Here is an 18671-nt window from a genome sequence, read left to right on the forward strand (position 1 = left end):
TAACCAAAGAAAATCCATACTGACATTGTGAACACATTCATACTCCAAACAGATAGTAATGGTGCTCAGAATTAGACATTCAGCTTCATGTATAATGCTGTGTGTAAAATTCACACTAAAACATGATATACTTACAAAAACAGAAATGTGGTAACACACAAAAAAAATCAGATGCATAAAACTATGCATAAGCTATGTTCCACACACTTCCCCTTTATAAATCAGCAATAAATATGAATTTTAACGCACATGCACATGCCTACAGCCCCAGCCCGAGTCCCAGAATTTTGTGTATTTCAATTTGCAAATCAATGTAACTAGTCCCTTTCGTTCTGTGTTTTGTTAAAAGACAATGGTAAAAGCATGTGTAAAAAAGAAGAATTTCATCGAATGCTAAATGGAGGTTCTACTCAGTGAAGTGGAGGCAAGGAAAAAACATACTATTTGGTGGCTTAGGCAATGGTATAAACAACAAAAGTAAATTAATGGAGTGGCACTCAAAAGTTCAAGTTGAGAAAGTCGCATAATGTGATGTCAAAGTCTGAGTGTCATACGGAAGCATATTAGGGCCACAGAGGAGAAGAAAAAAAAAGTTGTCACAGTGAAGGAAAAAAATATATTGAAATTAAAGTCGAAGTTTATTTTGTCATTAAAGTAGAACATTGTAAACTTCATAAAATTAATCTCAAAATCGTTTCTCAACTGAACTGAAGTAGCGCATTAAATGCTTCGTATTCTATGTGTGCAGGCAGTGATCGCCACACAGAATACATTACATTCATGATATTACAGCTCTTTAAAAATTTTAGAATACTAAGATATATACTTGATATCATCATATTCTAACAGCACACAGCTCCAAAAGAATAACTCATGGAAATGTAAATAGACTTAGAAGCCAGTCATTATCATCTGTAAATATGCAGTATTTTCTATTGAATTGAATTGTCGTTGTTTGGTACAATTAGATTCAATATGCAGGTCCCCCATAAACTTATTTTCCTTTTAAATGATAAAAATAATAATAATAATGTGATAAAATAATGAAAAATATACATTTTGAAAGCATAAGTATAATATATATGTACATATAGTGCAGAAAGTGGCTCAGGTTGTGCAATATTACAGTCATAGTGCAAGTTTACAGTCAAGTAATTTTAAGTACAAATAGTTCTGAAAGGAGCACTTGATGGACTGATTGTGTGCATTTATGGCTGTTGGTTTGAAACTGTTTCTAAGCCTCAAGGACCGTCCGTGCAGGAAAGGCTATGAAGTGTTTTCTGAGTGGGAGAAGGTCAAATAGACTGTGGCATGGCTGAGTGGAATCCATTCAGATGATGGTGGCTTTCTTGAGGCAGCATGTGCTATAAATGTTCTCCAGGGCTAGAAGTTGTATCCCAATAATCCTCTGTGTTCTCGACACAACCATTTGTAGAGCTTTCCAATCAGCTGCTGTACAGTTGTGATACCACGCACAGATACAATGGTTAATGAGTTTTTTCGTAGGCTTCAGGGATTCTAGTGTTAAAATACTCTCTGTGGTGCACGGATAGTAACTATGCTAAAGCAGCTATGGTGTTTGGAATAGTTTGGCCATTTTGTGTACCATTATATTGTTACAGAATGATTACGATCAAGTGCCTTAAATTTGTAAATGACAAGAAATTTATTTCAGTGTATTTGATAAAGCCTGTGTTGTGAATGTGAATTTTAAAGAAGAAAAGGAGTGTACACAGAAACAGTGGCACTGCTTTGACTCTGGGTGCCACCCGTTTGTAAAATCGAGCAGAAACGTTTGTTTCCATGATGTGAGGCTGCCATAAAAATATGTGTAGCTTTATGACAAGGTTAGTTTTTATAGATCTTGTAGTGAGTTTGGAAACGGGCACCGTTTATACATGAGGCCCCTGGTGTTTACAATTATTCTTTAGCAGCATTCACCATGTTTCTTCTTTACACATAACAAAATGTGTTTACTTAGAGTGTAGTGATATACAGGGTTTTAGTACGGTACTATGTGCAGAGTTTTCCACAGTGAGAATGGAGTAAGGAATATACTGCAGCAAACTCTGGTCTAGACAAAACTGATAAAAGTAATGTTTACTTCCTCCATTTTGCTGAGGATATTAGCAGGCTTTACACCACTACTGTATTTATCGTTATTTATTTAATTACATTTTAATTTTTATTGAATTTTTCAAAATCAAATAACACTCTACACACAACTCTAGTGTTACAAAAAGAAAAGAAAAGAAAAAGGTTTGAAACAAATCAACCCCCACACCTGTATCTATCTACAAGAACAAAATTTCATCATAAGCAGCCTGTGAAATTATAGTTTTGCTTTTTTCACTAGGCTAAGTTCCTTTGGGCAGGGGTTTTAGTGCCCTATTACTTTTGTGCTACGTAAAGGAGAGAATGTTGAATTGATGTTAATCAGTTAATTCATATTTGGCTTCAGTTTTGTCAAAGCTGTAAATTAACGAGACATTTTCATAAGCCTCCAACCTTCCGTAACTTTTTCTGTGGGTTATAATTTTAGGCTGTTTGACTTGTATCAATGTAATTGAATCACACTTGTCTCTCTGTTATAAAAAGAAATCCTGTCCCCTGTCCTGATAGTCTACGATACGTGATCGTCTTGGAAGAGACCTGCCACGGTGCGTCTCACGGGAACATAGAACGAGAGTCTTGCAAGACACACCCTACTTAGAAGCAATATCAAAAAAAACAAATCAGTAGTGTAAAGGCAGTCATGCAGCACACACAGCTCCAGGGCTCTCAGTGCATATAAAGTGTATAAGGTCAATATGGTAGAAATGAATAGGGTAGAAATGAAACATCGACGATTAAACGAAGAAGAAAGAAAAGCGCAAAGAAAAGAGACCCAAAAGCGATGGAGAGAAAAAAATGCTAAAAAGAAAAACAATAATCTAGGTGCAAATTTAGAAAATAAGGAACGTGATGATCAGCCCAGAACAAGTGGAATGGAAAAAAAGCACGTCCAATCGGGCGCGGAGAAAAGAGTGATATCATCTAATATGAAATTCTACTCCGTACTTATAGAATTTTTATTTTTATACTGTATTGAGGATTTATTCTGTTCTATGTATTGTACTGTACGGCCCAGAATTAAAAGACAATGAGTAAAATGACAAAGTGGAACTTCATAATGACGTTTACAAACGTTGGCGCTAAACACATGCAGAGCAGGTTAGAGACTATGAAACCAGTGAAATTAGAAAGGCTCAAAAAAAAAAAAAAGGGCGCTATACACATGTGGAGAAAGTTAAAGGATATGAAAGTATTAAAATTAGAAAATATAAAAAAGGAAAGTAAAGATCACAGTAGCGCAAACAAACAAACTGCCTCATTTAACTATGCACCAGTCTAACTTTGGTTTTGCACAATAATTACTACACTATTGCACCTTAACACTTAATTCTACCTTATTCACATAATTTTACTTATTTATTATGTTCTACTATACTGTTATCTTTCAATCTATGACTTTTTGTTAATTTAACTGATATTCTTCTAACTTTGCACAGTTTTTGATAAGTGGATCAGGATGCATTTCACTGCGTGTTGTCCTGTATAACTATGCATGTGATAAATAAAGAATCTTGAGAATTTCAAAAACGCAGTTTACCGCACATGCATTTATTGGTTACTTTGTTCATGTATATATATTTATCTGTCTGCTTATTTAAAAAGCTACATTTACTCCAGGAGTCAAAAACGTTCTGTCTAGCCCTTGTACAAAAACCTAGACAAAAGCTGGGGTATCGCCTTGGTAACCCCATGTACTTTTGGAACTCCATCCATCCATCCATCCTTTTCCGCTTATCTGAGGTCAGGTCGCGGGGGCAGCAGCTTGAGCAGAGATGCCCAGACTTCCCTCTCCGCGGCCACTTCTTGTAGCTCTTCCGGGAGAATCCCAAGGCGTTCCCAGGCCAGCCGAGAGACAGTCTTCCCCGGGGCCTCCTCTCGGTTAGACGTGCCCGGAACACCTCACGAGGGAGGCGTGCAGGAGGCATCCTGATCAGATGCCTGAGCCACCTCATCTGACTCCTCTTGATGCGGAGGAGCAGCGGCTCTACTCTGAGCCCCTCCCGGATGACTGAGCTTCTCACCCTATCTTTAAGGGAAAGCCCAGACACCCTGCGGAGGAAACTCATTTCAGCCACTTGTATTCGTGATCTCGTTCTTTCGGTCACAACCCAAAGCTCATGACCATAGGTGAGGGTAGGAACATAGATCGACTGGTAAATTGAGAGCTTCGCCTTGCGGCTCAGCTCCTTTTTCACCACGACAAACCGATGCAGAGCCCGCATTACTGCGGATGCCGCACCGATCCGCCTGTCGATCTCACGCTCCATTCTTCCCCATACTCTCGGAGTACCCCCCACAGGATTCCCCGAGGGACACTGTCGAATGCCTTTTCCAAGTCCACAAAACACATGTAGACTGGTTGGGCAAACTCCCATGCACCCTCCAGGACCCTGCTAAGGGTGTAGAGTTGGTCCACTGTTCCACGACCAGGACGAAAACTACACTGTTCCTCCTGAATCCGAGGTTCGACTATCCGACAGACCCTCCTCTCCAGGGGCCTCATGTATTAACGGTGCGTACGCACAGAAATGTTGCGTACGAACATTTCCACGCTCAAATCGCGATGTATAAAACCTAAACTTGGCGTAAAGCCACACACATTTCCACGGTACCTCATATCCTGGCGTACGCAATTTCTTCGCTCGGTTTTGCAGACTGGTGGCACCCAACGTCAAAGCAGTGCTACTGTTCCTGTGTGGTTACCCTTTCTTTCTTAAACCCACATTCCTGACGCGGCTTTATAAATACACTGAAATTAACTGCATATTGTTTATTAGTGTATTCTTGGTATTCGCTGAAATTCTTATTTTCCCCCGTGCTTTTCCCATTGTCTTTTCGCAGAAGGCTATTTATATCGATTTGCATATTCAAAGTGGCATAATTCTGGGAGGAGTTGGGGCGGGACAGAAGGCGCGTGCACATGCCTTACTTTTCACGCTGATCGGGATTTATGTAGTAGAAGAACGTGAAAGTTTGCGTACGCACAGATTCTTGCATCTGGATTTTTCTGTGCTTACGCACATTCCCGCTTTTGTGCTTACACCATGTTATAGTGTGAGTTCTACGCACGGCGTTATACATGAGGCCCCAGGACCCCCGAATAGACTTTTCCAGGGAGGCTGAGGAGTGTCATTCCTCTGTAGTTGGAACATACCCTCCGGTCCCCTTTCTTAAAGAGGGGGACCACCACCCCGGTCTGCCAATCCAGAGGCACTGTCCCTGATGTCCATGCGATGTTGCAGAGGCGTGTCAACCAAGACAGTCCTACAACATCCAGAGCCTTGAGGAACTCCGGGCGTATCTCATCCACCCCGGGGCCCTGCCACCAAGGAGTTTTTTGACCACCTCAGTGACCTCAGTCCCAGAGATGGGGGAACCCACCTCCGAGTCCCCAGGCTCTGCTTCCTCATTGGAAGACATGTTAGTGGGATTGAGGAGGTCTTCGAAGTACTCCCCCCACCGACCCACAACGTTCCAAGTCGAGGTCAGCAGCGCACCATCACCACCATATACAGTGTTGACACTGCACTGCTTCCCCCTCCTGAGACGCCGGACGGTGGACCAGAATCTCCTTGAAGCCGTCCAAAAGTCGTTCTCCATGGCCTCCCCAAACTCCTCCCACACCCGAGTTTTTGCCTCAGCAACCACCAAAGCCGCATTCCGCTTGGCCTGCCGGTATCTATCAGCTGCCTCCAGAGTCCCACAGGACAAAACAACAACAACAACAACATTTATTTATATAGCACATTTTCATACAAAAAGTAGCTCAAAGTGCTTTACATAATGAAGAGAAGAAAAATAAAAGACAAAATAAGAAATTAAAATAAGACAACATTAGTTAACATAGAAAGGAGTAAGGTCCGATGGCCAGGGTGGACAGAAAAAACAAAAAAAAATAAAAAAATAAAATCTGTAGGGGTTCCAGGCCACGAGACCCGCCCAGTCCCCTCTGGGCATTCTACCTAACATAAATGAAATAGTCCTCTTTGTAGTTCGGGTTTTTCACGGAGTCACTTGATGCTGATGGTCATACAGACTTCTGGCTTTTAATCCATCCATCATTGTTGGAACATCACGGCATCCCTCACCGCCGGTGTCCACCAACTGGTTCGGGGAATGCCGCCACGACAGGCACCGACCACCTTACGGCCACAGCTCCTGTCAGCTGCCTCAACAATAGAGGCACGGAACATGGCCCATTCAGACTCAATGTCCCCCACCTCCCTCGGGATGTGGTCGAAGTTCTGCCGGAGGTGGGAGTTGAAGCTACTTCTGACATGGGGCTCTGTCAGACGTTCCCAGCAGACCCTCACAACACATTTGGGCCTATCAGGCCTGACCAGCATCCTCCCCCACCATCGAAGCCAACTCACCACCAGGTGGTGATCAGTTGATTCTTCACCCGAGTGTCCAAGACATGTGGCCGCAAGTCAGATGACACGACCACAAAGTCGATCATCGAACTGAGGCCCAGGGTGTCCTGGTGCCAAGTGCACATATGAACACCCCTATGCTTGAACATGGTGTTCGTTATGGACAATCCGTGACGAGCACAGAAGTCCAATAACAAAACACCACTCGGGTTCAGATCGGGGGGGGCCATTCCTCCCAATCACGCCCTTCCAGGTCTCACTGTCATTGTCCACGTGAGCATTGAAGTCTCCCAGCAGAACGAGGGAGTCCCCAGAAGGTATGCCCTCTAGCACCCCCTCCAGGGACTCCAAAAAGGGTGGGTACTCTGAACTGCTGTTCGGTGCATACGCACAAACAACAGTTTGGACCCACCCAAAGGCGGAGGGAGGCTACCCTCTCGTCTACCGGGGTAAACCCCAATGAACAGGCTTCAAGTCGGGGAGCAATAAGTATACCCACACCCGCTCGGCGCCTCTCACCGGGGGCAACTCCAGAGTGGTAGAGAGTCTAGCCCCTCTCAAGGAGATTGGTTCCAGAGTCCGAGGTGTGCGTCGAGGTGAGCCCGACTATATCTAGCCGGAACCTCTCAATTCCACGTCCCAAGAGCCAGCTTCTGTAGCCGAGGATCGGACCGCCAAGGTCCCCGCCTTCAGCCACCACCCAACTCACACTGCACTCGACCTCCTTGGCCCCTCTCATAGGTGGTGAGCCCATGGGAAGGGGGACCCACGTTGCCTCTTCGGGCTGTGCCCAGCTGAGCCCCATGGGTGCAGGCCCGGCCACCAGGCGCTCACCATCGAGCCCCACCTCCAGGCCTGGCTCCAGAGGGGGGCCCCGTGACCCGCGTCTAGGCAAGGGAAAACGCCATCCAAAGTTTTCAGAGTTGAAACTTTTGGAACTGTGAGAGGAAAATAGCACGACTTTACAGACAGGAGTCCAATGCAGAACTCTACTTACTTTGTAAAAAAAAAAAAAAAAAATATTCTGATGATGTTGATCGTTTTGTCTGTGCTGAAATTCCAAACAGAGAAACCTATCCTGACCTCATTAAAAAGATTCAGCATATTAGGACTCGCAAGATTACAAATATTGTTTTTACAGAAGTTCTGAAATAAAGTGAAACTAATGAAATAGCAACAATTCAAAGAAAAAAAAAATCTTAAAAGTGTGTATCTGGAAAACCAAACACGGGGGTTGGCGAGCGAAGCCCCCTAGTTATTTAAAAAAATATCTATACAATTTATTAATGTGCACAAGGATTATAGAAATAGGACTGTTTTTCATATGCAATAGTGTATAAAGGTTCTGTATTGTTTTTTAACCAAAAAATTTCACTTCATTGCACTCCATGAAGTACAGAGACCTATATTATATTTTAAATATATTAAACTAGCCAACCCACTACGCCGCATAATCAGGCCGCTTTTTTTAATGATTTTTAAGCACAGGGAGAAAATTAACATTTGAAAAATCCATAATTTAATAAACCACCAAGACAAGTAACATTGTAACAATGCATGGTATGAACCAACATACAATCGTCTGTGCCTGAAAACTGGAGGACCGCCGTCGCGCCTTCTCCTCCCGCTCAGGCGCGACGCCCATTCCGCCCTCTCCGTTATGCTAGTCTGCTGATTTCTCGTTCAGTATGCACTGCCTGCTCATATGCCCACCCCCAACTCGTCACCTGAGTCGTTTTCGTCTTTGCACAGTCCACATGCACCTGTGAGTCACGTTGACTGTTCATTTTCCAAACAGCGCCTCATTCGCTTTTGTCTCTGGTACAGTCCAAATGCACCTCTGCGCCACGTAGACTTTTCACTGTTCTTTGCGGTTCTGGCTGCTTTTCTATATATAATCCACCAAGTCACCTGACCATGGTAGTAGGGAGGGGGGGTGTACAAAGGGCAGGGACGTAATCAATGCGAGCGTATGACCTGCACTTACTGGGAATTCCTCGTTCGTGGGGAACAATTGCAAGCCCCGGTTTCCAGCACAAATGGGGTTCAACGGCTTACCCACGCCTCTCTGTGCCGGGTACACACACGTTGATCCATTCAGTGTAGCGCATGTACAGTTACCTGATGCAGAAATCTGTATAACATTGAAAGAAGTGTTGTTTCCATGAAATACATTTGAAGCGGTGGCAATGGAAGGCAAATGAACAGTGAACGTGGCTCACAGCTGGATTGACGCCGTGTTTTGTGTCACCCGACCATGGTAGAAGCGAGGTGGGGCAGGGATGTAATCAGTGCGAGCGTATGACCCGCACTTACTGGGAATTCCTCGTTCATGGGGAACAATTGCAAGCCCCGGTTTCCAGCACGAATGGGGTTCAATGGCTTACCCACGCCTCTCTGTGCCTGGTAGACACATGTTGATCCATTTAGTGTAGCGCACGTGCAGTTACCTGATGCAGGAATCTGTATAACATTGAAAGAAGTGTTGTTTCCATGAAATACATTTGAAGCGGTGGCAATGGAAGGCAAATGAACAGTCAACGTGGGTCACAGCTGGATTGACGCCGTGTTTTGTGTCACCCGACCATGGTAGTAGCGAGGGTTTGAACAAAGGGCAGGGATGTAATCAGTGCGAGTGTATGACCCGCACTTACTGGGAATTCCTCGTTCATGGGGAACAAATGCAAGCCCCGGTTTCCAGCACGAATGGGGTTCAACGGCTCACCCACGCCTCTTTGCGCCGGGTAGACACACGTTGATCCATTCAGTGTATCGCGCGTGCAGTTACCTGATGCAGGAATCTGTATAACATTGAAAGAAGTGTTTTTTCCATGAAATACATTTTGAAGGGGTGGCAATGGAAGGCAAATGAACAGTCAACGTGAGTCACAGCTGGATTGACACCGTGTTTTGTGCCACCCGACCATGGTAGCAGCGAGGGGGGGGGCACAGTCTACATGCACCTGTGAGTCACGTTGACTGTTCATTTTCCAAACAGGGCCTCATTCGCTTTTGTCTCTGGTACAGTCCAAATGCACCTCTGCGCCACATAGACTTTTCATTGTTCTTTGCGGTTCTGGCTGCTTTTCTATATATAATCCACCAAGTCACCTGACCATGGTAGTAGCGAGGGGGGGGGGGGGGGGGGGTATGTACAAAGGGCAGGGACGTAATCAGTGCGAGCGTATGACCTGCACTTACTGGGAATTCCTTGTTCATGGGGAACAATTGCAAGCCCCGGTTTCCAGCACGAATGGCGTTCAACGGTTTACCCACGCCTCTCTGCGCCGGGTAGACACACATTGATCCATTCAGTGTAGCGCGTGCAGTTACCTGATGCAGGAATCTGTATAACATTGAAAGAAGTGTTGTTTCCATGAAAAACATTTGAAGCGGTAGCCATGGAGGGCAAATGAACAGTCAACGTGGGTCACAGCTGGATTTGGACCGCAGCACAGACCAAAGCGAGCGAGTATGTGTGTGATGAACTGTTCGAGTTGGCGGGCATTCCCTATCACGTGGGAGGAGGGGTAGAGTTTCTGGGCAGGGCATCGTTGTTTCTTTCCCATGGTTTTCGATGGTGGACGCGGTCGGGTGTCATAACCGAAAAGAATAATGAAAAGTCAACGTGGCTCAGAGGTGCATGTGGACTCCTAGCACAGACGAAAGCGACTTACGGGGTGGTCAGTGAGTTGTTGCGTTCGGGCACATGAGCAGGCAGTGTGAATGCCTAGAGAGCGATGGTGGATGCGGGCCGGGGAATAAGGAGTGTTAGTGGGTGGGGAAATGTTTTCCGTGCTCCTGCATGACCATCTAAGAAGACGCATGTTTGTCGTGGATGCGAATTGCTGTATGTAGCGTGTAAAACAGTTTGCGATGGTGCACGCGGCGTGTTTTCAGAGGCGTCGCGTCCGAGTTGGTAGGCGTGGCTCTGCGAGTTGTCGTCGTATCCAATGGTCTTAGAGTTGGTGGGTGTGGCTGTCTTGCATGCTTTCCATGGGTGGCTACTTGTCGGCGGCTTAGTCAATTATATACGGTGGGCGTGGCTGTCTTGCGTGCTTTCCATGGGTGGCTACTTGTCGGCGGCTTAGTGAATTATATATATACGGCGTGTTTTCCGAGGCGTCGCGTCCGAGTTGGTGGGCGTGGCTCTGCGAGTTGTCATCGAATCCAGTGGTCTTAGAGTTGGTGGGCATGGCTGTCTTGTGTGCTTTCCATGGGTGGCTATTTGTCGGCGGCTTAGTGAATTATATACGGTGGGCGTGGCTGTCTTGCGTGCTTTCCATGGGTGGCTACTTGTCGGCAGTGCATGCTTTCCATGGGTGGCTACTTGTCGGCAGCTTAGTGAATTATATATATAGATTTTTTTTGCTTTGAACTGTTTTATTTCCTACTGCATTATTAATCTCTCAACCCCGTAGAAAATGTTTGTTTTTATGCCTTTATGTATTAGAGTTACTGAACTAACATCCATCCATCCATCCATTTTCCAACCCGCTGAATCCGAACACAGGGTCACGGGGGTCTGCTGGAGCCAATCCCAGCCAACACAGGGCACAAGGCAGGAACCAATCCCGGGCAGGGTGCCAACCCACCGCAGCTGAACTAACATGTTACTGAAAACAATAAACAAATTAGCTACTCTTTGTCGGTTGTGTTCAAAATATTAAATTCTATCTGTAGTGACATCACTTTTTTGTAAAGCAAATAATTTGGCAAAAACATTTTCAGTTTATTTTCGTGAAAGTATGAAATGATTTTACCTCTCAGATAGCTTTTTTCCCCATTTTGGGATGCATTGATTTCTATGAAAATATTAGTTTGTACAGAAATTAATGTAACAGCCTTTAAGTTTTTATATTATAAGGTTTATTTGAAAAGTTTCCATTTGTGGTATGCATGATTTTATTTGTTAATTGGCTAGCTGCCATTGTTGAGTGTAATGATTACATTTCTAGAATAGGATGTGCACTTCTGAAATAACAAGGATATAATGTTATACTATTTAAGACATTTAAGGGAAGTACTTATTATCAATAAAAAGGGTAGTTCATAAATAGCTATAAATGTCCAGTGAAAAACGGAATTTTGTCTCGAATACCAGCAGTGAAATATCCACTGATCTGACAGATTTAATAAAATGTGAAATTATTTTGTTAGTATTACAAATTGCAGTTGCAGTTGTTGATGGACTACTTATCTCAAGATGTAATACACAATTAAAATCTTTTAACATTATTAGGTTACTAGCTCTGCTGCCTGTCTTAAGTAATCAACGTAGACCTCAGCATTAATGTTTGCAGTGTACCATGCAATGCATTTCTCTCGGTTATATCTAATTTGGTATGAGGTTTGTTAAAGCACTGTTAATGTTTGTGATGTGCCATCTATTGGAATTAAAAATGCGATATAGTTTATTACTAAAAATGTTTGTGGTGCTCCATCTTTTGGAATGACAGAAACATAGCAGCTGGATGAACACACAGACAGACACCCACTTATCCTTTCATTATAAGAGCTCAGATTTGGAATTGAGAATAAAACATTAACTATTAATTTTTGGTCATACAATTGTGATGTATGGATATTTGACAGAATTATCTTAATTCCATGTATCTTTCCCACCACTATAATATAGCACCTTTTCAAATTCTGATTTTTATCTTAATAACTGCAAAAAGCAATTGCTGTGTTAATCAGAATTCCCACTCCTATTGTCATCTTACTATATATAACAACAGTAAAAACGTTTACCAACGCAATTTATTTTAAATGCAATTGATCCCTATTCTTTAAATTAGCTTCCTGGAAAAATAGAAAACAATCTAACCACAGAAAAATAAAATGTAAATCCATTTGCTTTCCTTATATGATCAAAATAGAGAAATTTAATATTCATCCATCCATCCATTTTCCAACCCGCTGAATCCGAACACAGGGTCACGGGGGTCTGCTGGAGCCAATCCCAGCCAACACAGGGCACAAGGCAGGGAACCAATCCTGGGCAGGGTGCCAACCCACCACAGGACACACACAAACACATCCACACACCAAGCACACACTAGGGCCAATTTAGAATCGCCAATCCACCTAACCTGCATGTCTTTGGACTGTGGGAGGAAACCGGAGCGCCCGGAGGAAACCCACGCAGACACGGGGAGAACATGCAAACTCCACGCAGGGAGGACCCGGGAAGCGAACCCAGGTCTCCCAACTGCGAGGCAGCAGCGCTACCCACTGCGCCACCGTGCTGCCGAAATTTAATATTCTTTCTTTTAATTTTAATAACTTACCAAACCTGCATAATATTTGTATATCACAGTTAATCTTTCAAAAAAGGAATATTAAAAATATCTTCTTTTTTAACAAAATCCTGCGTTCCCTTCAGCCAGGTGACACCACCATTAATGTATTCCACATATTGTTCGAATTATATTATGGACATAAAATAATATGTATAACACCTGGACTTTATCTCTTGCTTCCAATCTTGCCTTTCCAGTGAGATCCTGTTGATAGTGTTTCCTAAAAGATTAAAGTGCTCTCTTTGACAGTATTACAATACAGTAATCCCTCGCTATATCGCGCTTCGCCTTTTGCGGCTTCACTCCATCGCGGATTTTATATGTAAGCATATTTAAATATATATCGCGGATTTTTCGCTGCTTTGCGGGTTTCTGCGGACAATGGGTCTTTTAATTTCTGGTACATGCTTCCTCAGTTGGTTTGCCCAGTTGATTTCATACAAGGGACGCTATTGGCAGATGGCTGAGAAGCTACCCAACTTACTTTCTCTCTCTCTCTCTCTCTCTTGCGCTGACGTAGGGGGGTGTGAGCAGGGGGGCTGTTCGCACACCTAGACGATAGGGACGCTCGTCTAAAAATGCTGAAAGATTATCTTCATGTTGCTATCTTTTGTGCAGCTGCTTCCTGAAACGACATGCTGCACAGTGCTTCGCATACTTAAAAGCTCAAAGGGCACGTATTGATTTTTGATTGAAAAACAAACTCTGTCTCTCTCTCTTTGTCTGCTCCTGACGGAGGGGGTGTGAGCTGCCGCCTTCAACAGCTTTGTGCCGCGGTGCTTTGCATGTTTGCTTTTCTCTCTATCTCTGTGACAGTCACTGCTCCTGACACGCACTCCTTTGAAGAGGAAGATATGTTTGCATTCTTTTAATTGTGAGACGGAACTGTCATCTCTGTCTTGTCATGGAGCACAGTTTAAACTTTTGAAAAAGAGACAAATGTTTGTTTGCAGTGTTTGAATAACGTTCCTGTCTCTCTACAACCTCCTGTGTTTCTGCGCAAATCTGTGACCCAAGCATGACAATATAAAAATAACCATATAAACATATGGTTTCTACTTCGCGGATTTTCTTATTTCGCGGGTGGCTCTGGAACGCAACCCCCGCGATGGAGGAGGGATTACTGTATTAAACTGGATGTGTCAAAGGTAGATATCAAATATTGTCTAAACAGAATACAGAAGGAGCTTTTGGTAAATTGGAATGAGAATATCTATCTCTATTGTACTAATCAAGTTCTCAACCTAATATATAGTATGTGCTTGGATATAATTGGTGTATTCTAGCCAGGAGTTTTCTGTTTGCATAAATAAAAATTGCAACATATAAATTCTGGGTATATGACATTAGAACATGGCACCAGTTGGGGCTGTCCGCTATACCCAGTATCCTTGAAATTGGTATAAAAACCCTAACTATTTAGACATAACAAGAAATAAAGGAGATTTAAATGGAAGGAACTGACCAAGCAGTATCTCAGTATAAACACATTTTGAGTAGTGAGCTGCTATTATTATTATTATTATTATTACTATAATAAAAACATTCATTTAATTTGAGTCTATAGCACCTGGGACACATTTTTGCTTCAGCAGGGATTCTAGTGTTAAATAGGAAACCGATGCTGGAAGACTTTAAAGCATAGATACTAATTTTTTGTTAGTCCAGTGCATAATAATTCTGTTTCAGCCATCTTTGACTTACAGTGTTTATATCATGAATGCTATTTAAATCAATGCATTTATTAGACTTTATTGGAAATGTTTTTGTATTCTATAGTGATGAGTCAAATATAGACTTCAAGCATCACACTAGTTTTTTTATGTACAAGTTATAAACTTTGACAAAAATGAAATTGGTCTACTTTTCTTAGTCTTGCCAAACATGTGCGTGTATCTCTAGATCATTTTTGGCAACAATGGGAGATGAACCTTTCAATTAATAATATTTTTTCAGTATATTGATATATTCTCAAAACTCATAAAATTTATTAGAAATCCTATTTGTAACCTGTTATTTGTACTCATACAAATAATCTTTTGGTTTTAGTGAAGAACTGAGAAAAGAGGCACGTCAGCTAAAAAGGGAACTTTTGGCAGCTAAACAGAGGAAAGAAGAGACTGTTATAAACTTGGAAAAAAAGGAAACTGAAGGTAAGTTACAGTATTCTCAAGAATATCTTTGTTTTACAAATATTCACTAAAGAAAGACACTGAAAAAACAATGTTTTTTATGTTTTTTGTTAATTTTTGTAAGCTGATTTTATACTTATTGTGGTCCAGTTAAACTGTATTTAATATATTTGATCACGTCTTGAAACAATTTAGTTAAATTTAGTATTTTTGCTTGTAGCACAGTGTGGAGCCACAGTGGTTAACGCTGCTATCTCATAGTTCCAGAACTTGCAGTTAAATTCTGGCACTTGACCACTGCCTCTATGGTTTCCATGGATATTGTGGTTTGCAACTGGATGTTAAATGAAAGTATCTGAGAGCTGCTAGAACCTACAAATATATTTTACTTTATATTTTACTTATCATTAAACCTATCAAGAGTCTCTGTTTAAATTATTAGTTAAGAAATCAATGTATTGAGAAAAAAAATTTTTTTCTTTGTCATATATTTTCATCAGAAAATAGCCTTTAAACTTTGGCATTTTGTTTTTTTAAATAATAAACTTGAAGGTAGTTGGCAGATTAGCTCAAAAAGCTTCTTTTGCCTACTGGAATGAAAGAATTCATATGTCTGCATCATAGCATATTTAGCCCTTTGCATTAGAGATGGTAAAACTAATTGTTCTGAATCTTCCAACAGTTGTGTGAATGATACAAAAGTGTTAGTGCCAATTTTTGTATGCCATGTAAAGAAGTCTTAATTAAATGCAAGGCAGTATACATTTTCTATCTAAGAGGAGAGTAATGAACGCCATTAAGTATAGCTGCTTTTTTCACATTTTTCTGTTCAGCTACCGATAAATTAATATTACTACATAAACAGCCAGCCTCTGGCCATTACATACCAGTAATTGAAACCTGGGATGAAGACAGACATAAGTACACGTCTGTCTTTACCTAACTGGATTCATTAGTTTCTGGATTCTGCAGAAACACTTTTCTGTGTACCAGATGCAATCACCTGTGCATAGAGACTACATACAGTCATATGAAAAAGTTTGGGAACCCCTCTTAATTCTTTGGATTAGGGTTTATCATTGGCTGAGCTTTCAAAGTAGCAACTTCCTTTTAATATATGACATGCCTTATGGAAACAATAGTATTTCAGCAGTGACATTAAATTAACTGGATTAACATAAAATATACAATAGGCATCATAACAAAATTAGACCAGTGCATAAATTTGGGCACCCCAACAGAGATATTACATCAATACTTAGTTGAGCCTCCTTTTGCAAATATAATAGCCTCTAGACACCTCCTATAGTCTTTGATGAGTGTCTGGATTCTGGATGGAGGTATTTTTCACCATTTCTTCCATACAAAATACTCTCCAGTTCAGTTAAATTTGATGGCTGCCAAGCATGGACAGCCTGCTTCAAATCATCCCATAGATTTTCAATGATATTCAAGTCAGGGGACTGTGACGGCCATTCCAGAACATTGTACTTCTCCCTGCCTTTGTAGATTTCGAACTGTGTTTTGGATCATGTCTTGTTGGAATATCCAATCCCTGCGCAACTTCAACTTTGTGACTGATGCTTGAACATTACCCTGAAGAATTTGTTGATATTGGGTTGAATTCATTCGACCCTCGACTTTAAAAAGGGCCCAAGTCCCTGAACTAGCCACACAGCATGATGGAACCTCCACCAAATTTGACAGTAGGTATCAGGTGTTTTTTTTTGGAATGCGGTGTTCTTCTTCTGCCATGCAAAGCGCTTTTTGTTATGACCAAATAACTAAATTTTTGTCTCAACAGTCCAAAGCACTTTGTTCCAAAATGAATCTGGCTTGTCTAAATGAGCATTTGCATACAACAAGCGACTCTGTTTGTGGCGTGAGTGCTGAAAGGGCTTCTTTCTCATCACCCTGCCATACAGATATTCTTTGAGCAAATTGCGCTGAATTGTGAACGATGTACAGATACACCATCTGCAGCAAGATGTTCTTGCAGGTCTTTGGAGGTGATCTGTGGGTTGTCTGTAACCATTCTCACAATCCCGCGCATATGCCGCTTCTGTATTTTTCTTGGCCTGCCAGATCTGGGTTTAACAGCAACTGTGCCTGTGGCCTTCCATTTCCTGATTATATTCCTTACAGTTGAAACTGACAGTTTAAACCTCTAAGATAACTTTTTGTAGCCTTCCCCTAAACCATGATACTGAACAATCTTTGTTTTCAGATCTTTTGAGAGTTGTTTTGAGGATCCCATACTGTCACTATTCAGAGGAGAGTCAAAGAGAAGCACAACTTGCAATTGACCACCTTAAATACCTTTTCTCATGATTGGACACACCTGTCTATGAAGTTCAAGGCTTAACGAACTAATCCAACCAATTTGGTGTTGCGAGTAATCAGTATTGAGCAGTTACATGCATTCAAATCAGCAAAATTACCCAAATTTTTGCACAGCCAGTTTTTCACATTTGATTTAATTTCATACAACTAAATACTGCTTCACTAAAAATCTTTGTTCGGAAAACATCCTAGTACTCAGATGTTCCTAGGAAGTGAAAGACATACCACTGTTTTCTTTTTTTTGTTGAAAGTAGAGTAAATTATTATGTAGGCTGAGAGGGGTTCCCAAACTTTTTCATATAACTGTAATAAGTATCAGCATTAGGTTCAATAGTTGTTGTTTGTAGCCATTCACAGAAGAACTGTAGCTGTTTTCATTTAGGATGAGAGAAGACAAGCTGGGAAACTATATTTTATAATGTTAATTCACATGATTCGTTATAAGATGGAATGTGTGGTTTGGGGAATTTGACTTTAAATGCAATTTGTTTTAGAGCTACTGTACATCTTTGTAAAAATTGTTATTAGTTTTAGGAGATTCTGTCAAATGAAAATAATATATTTGCCCCTCAGCAAGTGTTATTGATATTATTTATTTTGTGCATACCTCCAACTAGTTTAATTTCTTCAGTGATTTCTTTGTTCTCAGAAATTCTAAAATGTTTGTATATTTGCAAATCATATCATCCTCGAGCTCAAGAGTACTCACTGGAAGAAGATTGCATGTTGAATGCATAGTTTCAATAAGACTGGTCCACTAAAAGCCTAAAAATGCGCTGTGTGCTTATTTTTATCTTATATTTGCATTGTCATTAAAATGCTGTATAAATGTACATGATAGTATGTGCTGTGATAATCTAGAATGTTTAAATTAGTTATCCTAAAGATGTAATATGTTGCCATAACAGCAACCATTATGAATGCATTATAAGCAACACTGATCATAATTATCTGCCAATCCCGCTTTTGTGCTTACGCCATGTTATAGTGTGAGTTCTACGCACGGCGTTATACATGAGGCCCCAGGTAATTTGGACAGTCTGACAATGTAAAATGAAATGTAAGAACTGGCTTTTTTTAAGTTTGTATTAAGAAACTGCCTGGATGTTACAATACTTCTGAACTTCAGGTAGCATGTCTCAGAAAGTGAGAAAATATTTTTTTTGTTTTTATTGTTATCTCATTTAAATACTGGTTAGTATATTTCACACAAGTTCTGTACATTGTATATCACTTATTTCTTATATGGTTTCTTGCCACAATGAACAAATAATAGGCTCAGACACCTTGCAATTCTGAATTGGTATAAGAATGTTTAGAAAATATATGTTGTGACTAATGGTTAACTTAAAGAAAGATAGCACTTTACCTTTAGATTCAGAAGACCCAATGCTCAGATCAAA

General features: G+C 41.3%; 1 protein-coding gene across 2 annotated transcripts in view; it reads left to right on the forward strand.

Moving 5' to 3' along the window:
- cwc27 (CWC27 spliceosome associated cyclophilin) overlaps window positions 1–18671 on the forward strand; it is a 300868-nt gene that overhangs the window by 171979 nt on the left and 110218 nt on the right. For both annotated transcript variants that reach the window (XM_051929698.1, XM_028805469.2), the window contains exon 11: window positions 14843–14946. In XM_051929698.1, coding sequence (XP_051785658.1) covers window positions 14843–14946 — 104 coding nt within the window. The remainder of the gene's footprint in view (window positions 1–14842; window positions 14947–18671) is intronic.

This window comes from Erpetoichthys calabaricus, chromosome 7 (assembly GCF_900747795.2).
Source record: "Erpetoichthys calabaricus chromosome 7, fErpCal1.3, whole genome shotgun sequence".
NCBI classification, from domain to species: Eukaryota; Metazoa; Chordata; class Cladistia; order Polypteriformes; family Polypteridae; genus Erpetoichthys; species Erpetoichthys calabaricus.